General features: G+C 36.5%; 1 protein-coding gene across 1 annotated transcript; it reads left to right on the top strand.

The window, feature by feature from the left end:
- The first annotated feature begins 8,818 nt into the window (after nucleotides 1-8,818).
- Nucleotides 8,819-15,015, top strand: LOC128638780 (guanylin-like). The gene is made up of 3 exons (XM_053690916.1): nucleotides 8,819-8,893; nucleotides 12,433-12,619; nucleotides 14,951-15,015. Exons 1-3 carry the CDS (start codon nucleotides 8,819-8,821, stop codon nucleotides 15,013-15,015), a joined length of 327 nt encoding a protein of 108 aa, XP_053546891.1.
- The last annotated feature ends 274 nt before the right edge of the window (nucleotides 15,016-15,289 follow it).

Genomic DNA, 15,289 nt, shown 5'->3' with positions numbered 1-15,289 from the left:
TTTCTTGCCAGCCACACTGTGGAGTACTTGGACGCGTGTGATGGAGCATTGTCCTGCATGAAAATCATGTTTTTCTTGAAGGATGCAGACTTCTTCCTGTACCACTGCTTGAAGAAGGTGTCTTCCAGAAACTGGCAGTAGGACTGGGAGTTGAACTTGACTCCATCCTCAACCCGAAAAGGCCCCACAAGCTCATCTTTGATGATACCAGCCCAAACCAGTACTCCACCTCCACCTTGCTGGCGTCTGAGTCGGACTGGAGCTCTCTGCCCTTTACCAATCCAGCCACGGGCCCATCCATCTGGCCCATCAAGACTCACTCTCATTTCATCAGTCCATAAAACCTTAGAAAAATCAGTCTTGAGATATTTCTTGGCCCAGTCTTGACGTTTCAGCTTGTGTGTCTTGTTCAGTGGTGGTCGTCTTTCAGCCTTTCTTACCTTGGCCATGTCTCTGAGTATTGCACACCTTGTGCTTTTGGGCACTCCAGTGATGTTGCAGCTCTGAAATATGGCCAAACTGGTGGCAAGTGGCATCTTGGCAGCTGCACGCTTGACTTTTCTCAGTTCATGGGCAGTTATTTTGCGCCTTGGTTTTTCCACACGCTTCTTGCGACCCTGTTGACTATTTTGAATGAAACGCTTGATTGTTCGATGATCACGCTTCAGAAGCTTTGCAATTTTAAGAGTGCTGCATCCCTCTGCAAGATATCTCACTATTTTTGACTTTTCTGAGCCTATCAAGTCCTTCTTTTGACCCATTTTGCCAAAGGAAAGGAAGTTGCCTAATAATTATGCACACCTGATATAGGGTGTTGATGTCATTAGACCACACCCCTTCTCATTACAGAGATGCACATCACCTAATATGCTTAATTGGTAGTAGGCTTTCGAGCCTATACAGCTTGGAGTAAGACAACATGCATAAAGAGGATGATGTGGTCAAAATACTCATTTGCCTAATAATTCTGCACTCCCTGTATACTGTATATATATATATTTATATTTAGTAGCAAGGATGTGCACTCTCACCTCGTGAGTATAGATATAGCAACAATGAAAACGAAACTTGCACTCACTAGTTCTTTTAAAAAACCTTTACTGTGACAGTGTAACGTTTCGGGGACAATGTATCCCCTTCCTGGTCTGAGGAAGGGGATACATTGTCCCGAAACGTTACACAGTAAAGATTTTTGAAAAGTACCAGTGAGTGCAAGTTTCGTTTTCATTGTATATATATATATATATATATATATATAAATATATACATATACACACATAAATAGCTAACTGAAAAATATTAAACATGCTGTACTAAACTGTCAAACAAGATAAAAGCTAAGTGGACAAGACAAAGGCTGTGGGTAAACTTGGTGGCCATTTTCATTTGCTAACTAACAATGATTATTTAAAAGTTTCATGTACTTCTTACAGGTTATAGATGTGGAACCCGTTGCAAGATGCTTGTCTGGTATGTAACAATAAGTAATGAAGTATTGGGTCTAGACTGTCCGTTTAATAAAGTTGTTTAAAATGGCACGCTCTATCTGAATTTTGAAAGTAAAATATGGGGTTTCATATTCATAAACACATAGATTAATTCAAGGGCAGAAATGTGCTATTGGGAGCTAGCTGATGATTGGTGGCTAATTAGCCTACATTTGCATAAACTATTATGCAGCATAACACTGAAACTAAAGCTGCTAGGATTGATTTTAATGGGCTATTTGTTCATAATTAGATTCCAACACACATAGAGGTTTCAGCATGGCAGGTAATTTATTTCTATATTGATTTATTATTGTTTATATTGACCTGATTTTAAAAAATAATGGCTATGTAAGTGTTATGGGCTAGATTATGAGTGGTGCACCAAGTGTTGTGAGCGAGCATTAAGGGGTATTTTGCAGAACTTTGCGTGCGTTGGAAATACGCATGTATTATGAGTTGAAAGTAAACGCGTTCACTTGAGCGCAATCCAATTTAAAGTGCCGGTTAACTGTTACGCGAGGCAAATAAGTTGAACAAAAAAACATAAAAAAAACATTTAAATGATCAGTTACACTCATAATAACATTGTCTGATAAAAATTGTTTTAAAATTTTTTATAAAAAATATAGATAAATTCTATAGAATATTTTATAGTATTTAATATTTTTAATCATTTTTATTTTTTAATTTATTTTTCAAATGTAATATTTCAATAACACACCTTAAGATTACTGAGTTTTCATATGCGCTAACCTGACTGCGTTAAATCCGATGCGCAAAATGCATATTTTACATTCCTATGTTCTTCACATAGAAAATAATGTATTTTTTTATTATTAAATATAAATATATATATATCTTATACTGCTCCTGCAAAATACATATCTATGCTGATATATATAGAAATATGTATTTACAATTAAAAGGAAATTATCCTGTAAATTAAGAACATTAGATTGTGAAATATTCATAATTCATGTCAGGTTCAGTGCAGTTGAATAAACGCGATCAGGTTAGCATGTGAATAAGGATATTACGTTTTTTTCTTCAGTTTGCATGCTCTATTGAAGTCTAAGGGAGAAGTTAACGTGATTCTTTTTAGCGCGCATTGGATTTTTGCTCACGAGCAAACCTTTTACTACCGACTCATAATACGAGTGCAACCCGATGCACACAAAAAAGCATCCATCTAGCAACTTGTAATCTAATGATATATCGGCAACCCTAGTGGTGGCACACATATACCTCTTGTGATTGCTCACCAGATGTGTTTAGCTATTAGCGCATTTAGCTATGTGTTTAAACCCTTTGCTGGGGTTAAACACATATTTATAAGCAATAGTATTTTCTGTTTGCACATTTTATAACTCTTAAGCCTCCTACTTGTTACAAATATTTAATAGCCTGTCATTTTGTTATCTATACTTGCATTGTTTTTCATCACTTTATCCTATCACCTCTATTGAGACCAGTTACTAACAGATATGTGGGAAGTTTGCACTTTGTACTTCTTATTCTCAGAATTTGAAAACTCACAACTTGTAGAATTAATTTACAAGAAAGGTTAATGCTAGTATGTTGTTTTAACTATGCCAAATTAAATATTTAATATAACAACCCTAAATTGTTTTATGTTCCTTTAAAGGGACACTGAACCCAAAATTTTTCTTTTTTGATTCAAATAGAGCATGCAATTTTAAGCAACTTTCTAATTTACTCCTATTATCAAATTTTCATTCTCTTGGTATGTTTATTTGAAAAGCAAGAATGTAAGTTTAGATGCCGGCCTATTTTTGGTAAACAATCTGGGTTGTAATTGCTGATTGGACAGCACCAATAAACAAGTGCTGTCCATGGCTCTGAACCAAACATTTGCTGGCTCCTTAGCTTAGATGCCTTCTTTTCAAATAAAGATAGTAAGAGAACGAAGAAAATTTGATAATAGAAGTAAATTAGAAAGTTGCTTTAAAATTGCATGCTCTATCTGAATCATGAAAGAAAAAAATTGGGTTCAGTATCCCTTTAAACACTAAATAAATGCCAGATAGAATGATGCATTCAAAGAAAAGATTAGTCTGAGAATAACATGCAGATGTATTTTTTAAAGTTGAATTAGCTGTTTAAATATTGACAAAATAAGTGTAAAGGTTTAGTGTCTATAAAACAATGGGAGCTGCCATGTTGTAACTTAGGTTAGCTTCTCTGCTGTGGCCAATTAGGGACAGTTATAAATAGGTCACTAGAGTGTGCAGCCAATGGCTGTGTGGTATATGACTGTGTTCTGAGTGTGCAGCCAATGGCTGTGTGGAATATAATAGTGTTCTGCACTTCCATTTCTAACAGGAACTGAAAAGCTCACAATTACTGAATGGAATTACATGAAAAGGGGACAGAATAAAGACTTTTTGATTTATACAAAGTATCATTTTATATTACTATGTCCCTTTTAGTCATTTGAAAAGAATGTTTGAGTTGTGATGTAAAAGAAGAAATGGCAGGCATATATTGAGTCATGGTAGAAAAATGCAAAAGTGGTTGGTTTATCAAACATTAAATGTAATGTAAAACTCTTCTTTTTAATAGTTTTGCACTCATCTATTGGCATGAGCAAAAATATGTATTCAACATTTGTTAAGGAAGTTACTGCTGAATATGGCGGCAGGTAGCGTGTAACAGTGCAACAGAGAAATATATGTGCAAATACAGATAATTTTGTGTTGCCCTTTTGCCCTAAAATAGCCGTATGCCTCTGCCTGAGGTCATATTTGGCATTTATTTCTCTAACAAATGCTGAATATAAATTATTGCTCATGGGTACTCAAAAGTATAACAGCTGAAGTCCAGCGCACCCGGCAGCAATGAGACACAACAGTTGAATATGCCTTAATATATACCTTTTATTTTAGTACATGTTGATCACAGGGCTAGACAAAGCCAAATATGCCGTGTGGCCAAATCTTCCAACACGCTAAAAGAAAGGCAGCATATGACAGGCAGCAGTAAGGGAAAAGAAATAATGGTCAGACGCGTTTCCTTATGTTGTTACATAGCAATCCTCAGTGACCATGCCTATTACCCACAATCCTATGCCTTTTATACACACCTGTGGTGCAATCTTTAGCACTATGAAAAACCTAATTAGTGAATAGCCAATAGAAAAGGGGAAATAGGAATGTGGGAAAGGCAGATCACTGGGGTAACAGTGCAACAAACAATTACAAGTGTGTTGTCCAAAATATCTAATAACTAAATAAATAAATATGCAACAAAACAGAGCACTATTTCTATCTACAAAATAAGTCTGATAAATATAAAAGTGTAATAACTGGTACAGGCGTATAAACCTCTAATTTTACAAAAAAATATATATTAAATAGAACAGTGCCCCATTAGTTTGTAAAGAAAAAAAATGTTAGAATGTGTAAATAAAAAAAGCAAAAAACTGAATTTAGTGAAAGAGGATATTATGAAGATGACAAAAGTAAATGGAAATAAAAATCAATGGGTACTGAGAACTTATTGATCTACAAATAGTCTTACATCCCAATCAAAATTTAACCCTGTCGGCACTCTGGTGCCCAGCTGAAAAATCCAATAAACTTCTCTTTTGCTGAGAATAGTGCCTCTATTCCCACCTCTTGGATGTCTAGAGATCAATTGGATAGCTTGGAATGTTAACAATGAACTGTCTGAGTTATGGTGTCGTTTGAAATGTAATGAAATGGGGGTAGTTGACTCTGGATCGTCAATTGAGCGCAAATGCTCAAGAAAACGATCCTTTAGCGCACGTGTCGTTTGTCCCACGTACTGCCTAAGACACCCCCTTATGGATTGGCTTCCGTTAATTACATCTTATCCGCTTCAGGTTCAGAGGCGTATTTTACAGCCTTTTTTAAATACGATAGCTTTTTTGGAATTGGTTATATTAGGACTGTTTCCCCCATTATGGGTATCTGGTTATGGGGAGATTACTACATGAGAGAAGATTTAAGGAATACTTCGGAGAGAAGGGGAGGGGGAGAGAAAGGGAGTGGGAGGGGGAGAAGGACAGCGAAAGAAAATAAGATCAAGGGAAATAGCACGGGAAAGGACCGAGACAAGAGAAGGAAAGAAGTAAAGGAAGGAAGAAGGGAGTTAAGGTAGAGACAAGACAATAAATATTAAGCCTGATGGTTACATGTAATAATGCTCGGAGGCGGAGGAGGGGGGATAGGATAAGATAAGAAAGGAAAAATATATTTTCTTTGTTCTTGTTTTTTTTCCTCTGTTTGATTGATAGTTTGAATGGATCCACTGTTTATTGTATGTGAAAAATTTCCAACAGCATATGCAAATGAATGACAGGAGAATATATTGTTAACTCTCGTTTTTCTTTTGTTTTTTCTACAAAATGCTGTATTTAAGGAGAGATCTTTTTATTTAAATCTTATGTTATCTCCTTATTTTCTTTCTTTTTACACCTGACCCTGCGTGGTGCATAATAGGTGTAAACGTATATAATTTATGTTTGCTGTTGGATATATAATAAAGAATTAAAAAAAAAAACAATGAACTGTCTGAGTTATGGTGTCGTTTGAAATGTAATGAAATGGGGGTAGTTGACTCTGGATCGTCAATTGAGCGCAAATGCTCAAGAAAACGATCCTTTAGCGCACGTGTCGTTTGTCCCACGTACTGCCTAAGACACCCCCTGCAGGTCAAAAGATATATGACATAGCACAAATTGCATGTCATGTGCTCACGAATTTCAAAAATCTTGTGGCTATTACTTGATGTAAAGCTTGTGCCAAAAGTGGCATAGGCACATGACTTACATCTCGTACTGCCACATTTAAAGAAACCAGGTTTAATAGAAAGCCAATTTCTGTGTGACTGTTGCCTTGGCAACATGGAAGGAGACAATATGCTCCCTAATGTCTGGGCCCTACGAGATACAAAACATACACCCTCTTTGACTATATCCACCAGGGTGTCATCAGTATTCAAATTGGGAGTGCCTTTCTAATTATATCGCAGATTTTGGCCATATTCCATGCTATATGAAGTAATGAATTTTACTTGTTTAGACCTATCTGTATTCTTAGATCTACCAGACACAAAGAGATCTTTTCTATCAAGTAAATCAATATCCCGTTTTGTTTGTTGTAAATGATTAGGAGAATACCCTCTCTGGGCTAACCTTTCAGTTAATTCATTAGAGTGTTTTTCATAACTCATTTGGTTGGTACAATTACGCTTTACCCTTATGTACTGGCTCTTGGGGATAGACTGTATGGTATGCCTTGGGATGACATGATTTTGTGTTTAGAATGGTATTTCCAGATGTGGATTTACGGAACAATTCGATGTCAATACACGAAGACTGAGGATTCGAATGTAACTCAATGTCCAAAAAGGAAATTGAATGTTCATTACTTTCCATGGTGAACCTTAAATTCAAATCATTGTTCTGTAAATAGGCAAGAAACGATTCAAGTAGGTCTGCAGGACCCTTCCAAATTAACAAAATATCGTCTATGTAACGACCAAATAATGTATGAACTCTCTGTAGGGATTCCATCTCCATAGACATGGGACAGCTCCCACCAACCCAAATAAAGGTTGGCATAGGAAGGGGCAAACTTTGCCCCCATTGCTGTCCCACGCCTCTGGAGATAGAAATCACCCTCAAAAAGAAAATAATTGTGGGTCAACAAATATTCAACAGAGACCTCAATGAATCGCTTCAAAGCAACATCATATGTGGAAAATGTATCCAAAAAGAACCGAATTGCCTGGCTGCCCTTGTCATGAGGTATACAAGTATACAAAGAGACAACGTCGACAGTTACAAAAATAAAACCATCTTGCCAAACTAGGCTTTCAATTTGAGTGATTACATCAGACGTGTCTCTAATGTAGCTCATAAGACTCAAGACCAAGGGCTGCAAGTAACCATCAATCAATTGGGAAAGAGGCTCATTTAAAGAGCCTATCCCTGCCACAATGGGTCTGCCAGGTGGGCGTGTGGGATGCTGTGGACTTTTGGAAGATAGTGAAAAATGGCAGATACCGGGTGCTCAGTGTATAGAAAATCAAATTTGGCTTGTTTAATAATACCATCTTTTAATGCCTGCTCCAAAATGGTCTTAAGAGCCGATTTATAAAAGAACACAGGGTTACTTTTAAGTTTCTCATACACGGAGTCATCCAATAACTGTCTATAGGCCTCATCCAAGTAGTCCTGGCGATTGAGAACCACTACCTTACCACCTTTGTCTGAGTTGCGAATAACAAGCTCCTGATTATTTTTTAATTCACTCAAAAGCCAGACAGACATCAAAGCCCATGAAGGAGTTTTGGAGGGATGGAAAGGGTGTATGGGGGGTGGGGGAGGTGACACTCTTGAGGGCTGGACCACTCCAAAGACTCCATAACAGATTCTGAAATATAAAGTTAATGCAAAAATGAGCATTATAAATGTAATCTGATTTAAAATCCTTAAAGGGATAGACTACTCCAGAATTGTTATTGTTTTAAAAAATAGATAATCCCTTTATTACCCATTCCCCAGTTTTGTATAACCAACACAGTTATATTAATACACTTTTTACCTCGGTGATTACCTTGTAATTAAGCTTCTGCAGACTGCCCCTTATTTCAGTTCTTTTGACAGACATGCATTTTAGCGAATCAGTGCTGACTCATAAATAACTCCACGAAAGTGAACACAATATTATCTATATGGCACACATGAACTAGCACTATCTATATGGCACACATGAACTAGCTGTAAAGACAGTCAAAATACAGTGAGATGGGTTTAAAAATTTGCACATGAGCCTACCTAGGTTTAGCTTTCAACAACGAAAACCAAGAGAACAAAACAAATTTGATGATAAAAGTAAATTGGAAAGTTGTTTGAAATTGCATGCCCTATCTATCTATGTTTAATTTTGACTAGACTGTCCCGTTAAATATATGGTATTTATAGACATTAATAAAATGTTAATATGTCTTTAAAAAATGTTGTTTACTGACTATTCTGATGACTGTTACAATTTAATATGTCCCTACAATAAAGCTATATAGTTAATAATATTTACCCAATTCCTTATCTACAATTTATAAGCCTGCACACAAGTTATGATAACCCAAATAGGATATTAGCAGCTGCCAGGTGTCAGGAGGTTCCCACCCTCCTGTGGTTTTATTGGTGTATGAATTTTGCAATAGGTTAAACAAATTACAATATAAACAGACATCTATATTTTGAAGACAAATTAATACCAGGAAAAGATTGACAATAGGAACTTGAAGAGGAGCATTATCAACTGTTGTAGGTCACCATGAAGTATCTTTTTTCTGCTATAAGCTTGCTGGTCCTGGTATGGTGGGAGGTCTCTCAGGCTGTCTATGTCAAGGTGGGTCTGCTATATTTTGTATATGTCAGAAGATGTTTTGGATTAGAAGACATAGTCTTGATATTAATTTGTAACTATCTGTTTTCATGGTTGTCTATCTATCATGACAACAACATGACAACATACCTGCAAATGATGTCTTCATCATCCATCAGCTTGTTGAGTGTAACCTTTATGGAACAGGATTATGCACTTCCTGTGTTAGTTTTTTGCTTAGTATCTTTGTATATTTTCATCTTTATTTCAGGTGAATGTCAATATATACTGTTACTGACATACTCATCATAACTGAACTTAGTGGCAATTTCCAATTAATTGGTGTAATGAGCAAACAATTAAAAAAAAAAAAACCCTCCAATTGACGTCTATGATTAAATTTACTTATTATCTTGACATCCTTTGTTGAAAAGCTTGTAGGTATGTTCAGGAGTGTGCACATGTTTATGACAATAGTTTTGCAAGAATGTTTTTAACAATGCTGCTATATAGTTCTCCAGACACATGCACGCTAACTACCTTGGTATTCTTTTCAAGTACATTCTGATAATAGACGTAAATTGGATTTATTTATTTTTTAAAGTGGGATGCTCTATCTTAATGATAATGTTTTTTAACAAATTAATGGCCCATTACAAAGTATGCAAATGTTTCAATCCATATTTTTTTAATTAGTATAAGGAATATGTTTTCATTATTGTAGTGCTTATATTATTTTGCCTATACTATTGTTCGTCTTATAATAATAAAGATGCTAGTGTCACTGTACAATAAACACTATTTACAGTAATATTTATGGCAGCATTTATGGATTAAATACACTAGTATCATAGCAAGACACATATTAGTATTATAGTATATTATTACACATGCTAGTGCTAAGGTAAAATTCATACTGCTATTGCTATAATATACATATTAACATAGTAATATACATGCAGCAATATAGTAATATGTATACTACTTACAGTAATACAGTTATAAATGAGCTATTACTATGGTAATATCGGCAATACTCTTTTCATATTGGGGTCCACTTATCATTGTGCGGACGGACATGATCCGCTATATCGAACCATGTCCGCCACATATCGATAAATGCAGACAGCATACGCTGTCAGCATTTATCATTGCACCAGCAGTTCTTGTAAACTGCTGGTGCAATACTGCCCCTTGCAGATTCGAGGCCAATCAGCCGCTAGCAGGGGGTGTCAATCAACTGGATTGTATTCGATCGGGTTAAATTCTGTCCGCCACCTCAGAGCAGGTGGCGGACAGTCACTGGAAGTTCAACATGGCACCTCATGGCAAAGAACTCTCTGAGGATCTGAAAAAAAGATTTTTTTTGCTCTACATAAAGATGGCCTAGGCTATAAGAAGATTGCCAAGACCCTGAAACTGAGCTTCAGCACGGTAGGCAAGACCATACAGCGGTTTCACAGGACAGGTTCCACTCAGAACAGGCCTCGCCATGGTCGACCAAAGAAGTTGAGTGCATGTGCTCAGCATCATATCCAAAGGTTGTCTTTGGGAAATAGACTTATGAGTGCTGCCAGCATTGCTGCAGAGGTTGAAATGGTGGGGGTCAGCCTGTCATTGCTCAGACCATACACCGCACACTGCATCAATTTCGTCTGCATGGTTTTCGTTCCAGAAGAAAGCCTTTTCTAAAGATGATGCACAAGAAAGCCTGCAAACAGTTTGCTGAAGTCAAGCAGACTGAGGACATGGATTACTGGAATCATGTCCTGTGGTCCGATGAGACCAAGATAAACCTATTTGGTTCAGATGGTGTCAAGCGTGTGTGGTGGCAACCAGGTGAGGAGTACAAAGACAAGTGTGTCTTGCCTACAGTCAAGCATGGTGCTGGGAGTGTCATGGTCTGGGCCTGCATAAGTGCTACCGGCACTGGGGAGCTACAGTTCATTGAGGGAACCATGAATGTCAACATGCACTGTGACATACTGAAGCAGAGCATGATCCCCTCCCTTCGGAGACTGGCCACAGGGCAGTATCCCAACATGATAACGACCCCAAACACACCTCCAAGATGACCACTGCCTTGCAAAAGAAGCTGAGGGTAAAGATGATGGAGCTGGCCAAGCATGTCTCCAGACCTAAACCCTATTGAGCATCTGTGGGGCATCCTCAAATGGAAGGTGGGGCGAGCGCAAGGTATCTAACATCCACCAGCTCCATGATGTCATCATGGAGGAGTGGAAGAGGACTCTAGTGGCAACCTGTGAAGCTCTGGTGAACTCCATGCCCAAGAGGGTTAAGGCAGTGCTGGAAAATAATGGTGGCCATGCAAAATATTGACACTTTAGGCCCAATTTGGACATTTCCACTTAGGGGTGTACTCACTTTTGTTTCCAACGGTTTAGACATTAATGACTGTGTGTTAAGTTATTTTGAGGGGACAACAAATTTACACTGTTATACAGGCTGTACACTCACTACTTTAAATTTTAGCAAAGTTTCATTTCTTCAGTGTTGTCACATAAAAAGATATAAAATATTTACAAAAATGTGAGGGGTGTACTTACTTTGTGAGATACTGTATATGTATGTGTACATATACTGTATATTTATGTATTTATATGTGTATATATGTATTTACAGAAACATACAAACACATATTATACATATGAACACATTATACAGACATATATAAGTGCATTGGAGCCCTTTACAGTTAAGTAGCTGAAGAACATGAAAAATTATTTTGGAGAGAAAGCTTTTAACTATGTATTTAATATAAATATTTCACATTCCAATGTTCTTCGCATAGGGAAATATGTTCTATCTATTTATAAATAGATATTCCTCTCTCTCTTAATATTTCATGTCGGGTTTGCGTGACTTGTTGGGTATTTTTTTCTCACTTTTCAAGCTCCATTCAAGTCTATGGGGCAATATGTTAACGCCGGATGAGATATTTGAAGTTCGACTTTTTGCCGCGCTCTCGGGTAGCACTTGTGCGAAAACTTTTTACTTTCAACTTGCTTACTTCTAGCAGGGTTAAAGCGCGATCGAGAGCACAAACTAGCTGCTCCATCCGTAATCTAGCCTATTATGTCCATCACTGTTGTGATATTTAAGCTAGTTTTTACTGAATGTATTTGCTTGTGTTACCAAAATAAACTATATCGTAGACGTAGAAGCTAATATTATGAACATCACTGCTGTAATACACAAGCTAGTTTTATTGAATGTATTTGCTTGTGTTACCCAAATGTAAATCTAATATTTGCATATGTCCATCACTACTGTAAAACACAAGTGAGTATGACTGAATTTATTTATTACTGAAGAACAATCTTTAATTCCCCAGTACAGCTTCTGATTGGCTGGACTGAACAGCCAAGTATATGGAACACATACTATAAATTGACAGGGAATGTATTCTAGTTTTATCAATTAACAAACAGGAAAGTAATCCTATGAGAGTAGGAATCCCTAAGCAATTGCCTTTTTCAGCTGAATAAGAAATCTCCTCCCCTATTATACTGTAATCTATAATTGTACAATTATATACATAGGATGGGAACTCTTCCTTCCAGTTAGAAGCTGTAAAGAAGCTGAAGCAGCTTCACGAAATGGTCAGAACTAGAAGCCCTCATTTAGTCATTTCTTCTTCTGATGTCATCTGCACCCAGAATGATCTCCCTGCAGAGTTCAGAGAGGTGTGTAATCAAGGAGAAGCACCACAAGTCTTCCCACGACTGAGTAAGTATCTAATAGGAAACCAGGAATAGGTCCCACAGAGAATGTTCCTTTAGTAGATTGTGATACCTTTTAATTGACCGACAAAATAAAACATTTTTTATTCCATAAGCTTTAAAAAACCTCACAGGTCTTTTCTTCAGATGTATTAATTACCAACTAGGGAAATTAGGTGTTTTAATTAGATCTTGGTGGTCAATGAATAATCACAAAAAGCATTGATCAGAGGTAGAGCAATCTCAGATATTCAGGATAATCATCTGGAACCATCTTTCTTCAGAAATTAACTTATCACTAATATCACTGACTTAAATTGATGAAAACTATTCTCACTATGGGCCTGATTATCTGATTATAAGTATACAGAAAGAGAAACAGTCTGTCATGAACAAACAACAGCTCAGTGGGTTGTTCTATGGTCGGTTATCACCTGTGATTTGCTTCTTTCAAATCAATTGTGCTTTTTCACAAAGGAGATTTTTCCATAAGTGTATCAGTCTCATCCAGCCCAACAAGGTCAGCCAAGCCCAAAAATACCAGGGCAATTCTCCTCTGAACAAGGAGCATGACAACCCCAGATGAATGCTTCATCTTTCTTTGGGACTCATCAGTAAGGTTGCAGCCATATCCTCTAAGTACATTGGTCAAAGAGTCCTGAGAGAGTGCTCCTCTTTCTGTATGTATTTGTAATATGACCCTAGGGAAGCCTCCCTAACGGTGATGGGGAATTTAGATGTGTACTCTAGCCCATTGTGCTTAGAGGAATATGGATGCACCTCATTGACATGGCCCAATGAAGGCCAAAAGCAATTGTCTCGTTGTTGTCATGTTCCTTATTCAGAGATGGATTGCCTGGTATTTTGGGGCTGGACTGAGCTTGTTAGGCAGGGTTAGACTGATATACATCAAGAAAGTGGTTTGTGAAAACCATTATTGGGCTAAAAAGAAACTGCTCCCAGTTGGTACATTGCTATATAACAAACTACTGAGCTGTTCTTCATTCCTGAGAGAGCGCTTCTCTTTATGTATATATCTGATTCTCTAATGCTTTCTGTTTTGGTGAGATAATACCCAACAATTCCTGTTACCTCAAAGAAGTTTAGAAAGGCATATTTTAGGCTAGAGAGCAGTTTATCTTGATAAATGGTGTTCTGGATGTAATGGAAAGATACATACAATACCAAATCATGCTACTTCTTTAAAAAAAAAGATATTACATGATTTCTCTACCATGTCAGCATTTTATTGTTAATTTTTGCCCTTATTGCTTTCAATTCGCATAAACCATTAGACTAAACATGTCCTCTAGAATCAATCAGATTTGAACAATCCCTCCAGCCTCAGCTATTCCTATGTTCTTCACATATTCTATGATCCTTTACACACAATGCATGACATCTTATAGCGAGACCCACAATTTGTACTATTTGTACTCACAACCTAACTTTACCTAGCTAGGGATTTATAAGTAATAACATAATCCCAAAGAGAGGGCTTGTAGACATTTCACAGTCAATATTGCAGCATATGTGCTAACAAATGCTTATTTGTTTCTAAAATCGAGGTATTAATGGGTTGAAAAAGAATTGCTGTATTTTGATTCAGCATAAATCTGCTTCATTAGGTATAGATGATTATGTACTACAAGATTAAAAGAAAACTAAATTAAAAATTAAACTTTCAAGATTCAGATAGAACATGCAATCTTAAAAAAAATGTGCACATGTGATGGATGTCATATGATATAGGGGGAGGGAAAATGGAATTAACTTTGAATTTTGCCAGAAACAAAAAGCTACTTCTCATTTAAAATCCTAAGTAAGTGCTATTGAGTTGTCTTTTTATTATGCATTTATTGATTATGCAATTGTACTGTATTTAATGGTCTTTTAAGCAACGACGAATACAAAATATGCATAAAAGTTTTGATATAGATAATTTAGATAGCTATAGCTTCTTTGCATGAGAGCTTACTAAGGTAGGATCAGTACCAGTGCACATAACATTGTTACAAATATTGAAAACACTGCTACCATATAGTGTACATTCCTGAGCCTACCTCAGTATGTTCTCATGGAAAGGAGCTAACATTCAGGAAACAGTGGTCAATTTGATAATAGATGTAAATTGTAACGTTTCTCTTTTTTTTTATTTTTATTTTTTACATTTTTCACTGTTTCTGAATCATGAAAGTTTAATATTGACTTCCATATCCCATTCATTCGTATATCCCTGTAACCATATTAGGACATAGTTGGCTATAACTAACTCTATGGAATGGTTATTATATGATTATATGTACATTAAATGTCTCATCTTTATCTTTCCATACAGTGCAAGCTATCGAGGAGCTGGATTTGTGTGAGATCTGTTTCAGCAAAGCATGTGCAGGCTGTTAATGTCATCAACGTACTCTCACCTGCACTTAATCTATTTACAATAATAAAGATGCACACATTACCAAACAATTCATGTATATACAAAGAGGAATATATTTAAAGCTATTATCTAATGGGTCTTTACTTTTCATCTTGTGAACAACGTTCTTTTTTTCTCTATATTTAGTTGTTATATTTCAAATTAAATTACAAATGGTAAAGTCTGTGCAGCATACCCTCGTTTCTTTACCCAATTCTTTAATTAAACATAAACCATCCAATATTATAAAGAACA

Source organism: Bombina bombina, chromosome 8 (assembly GCF_027579735.1).
Source record: "Bombina bombina isolate aBomBom1 chromosome 8, aBomBom1.pri, whole genome shotgun sequence".
Lineage (NCBI taxonomy): Eukaryota > Metazoa > Chordata > Amphibia > Anura > Bombinatoridae > Bombina > Bombina bombina.
The sequence above is the reverse complement of the archived record's forward strand: the minus strand, read 5'-3'. Positions and strand labels throughout refer to the sequence as shown.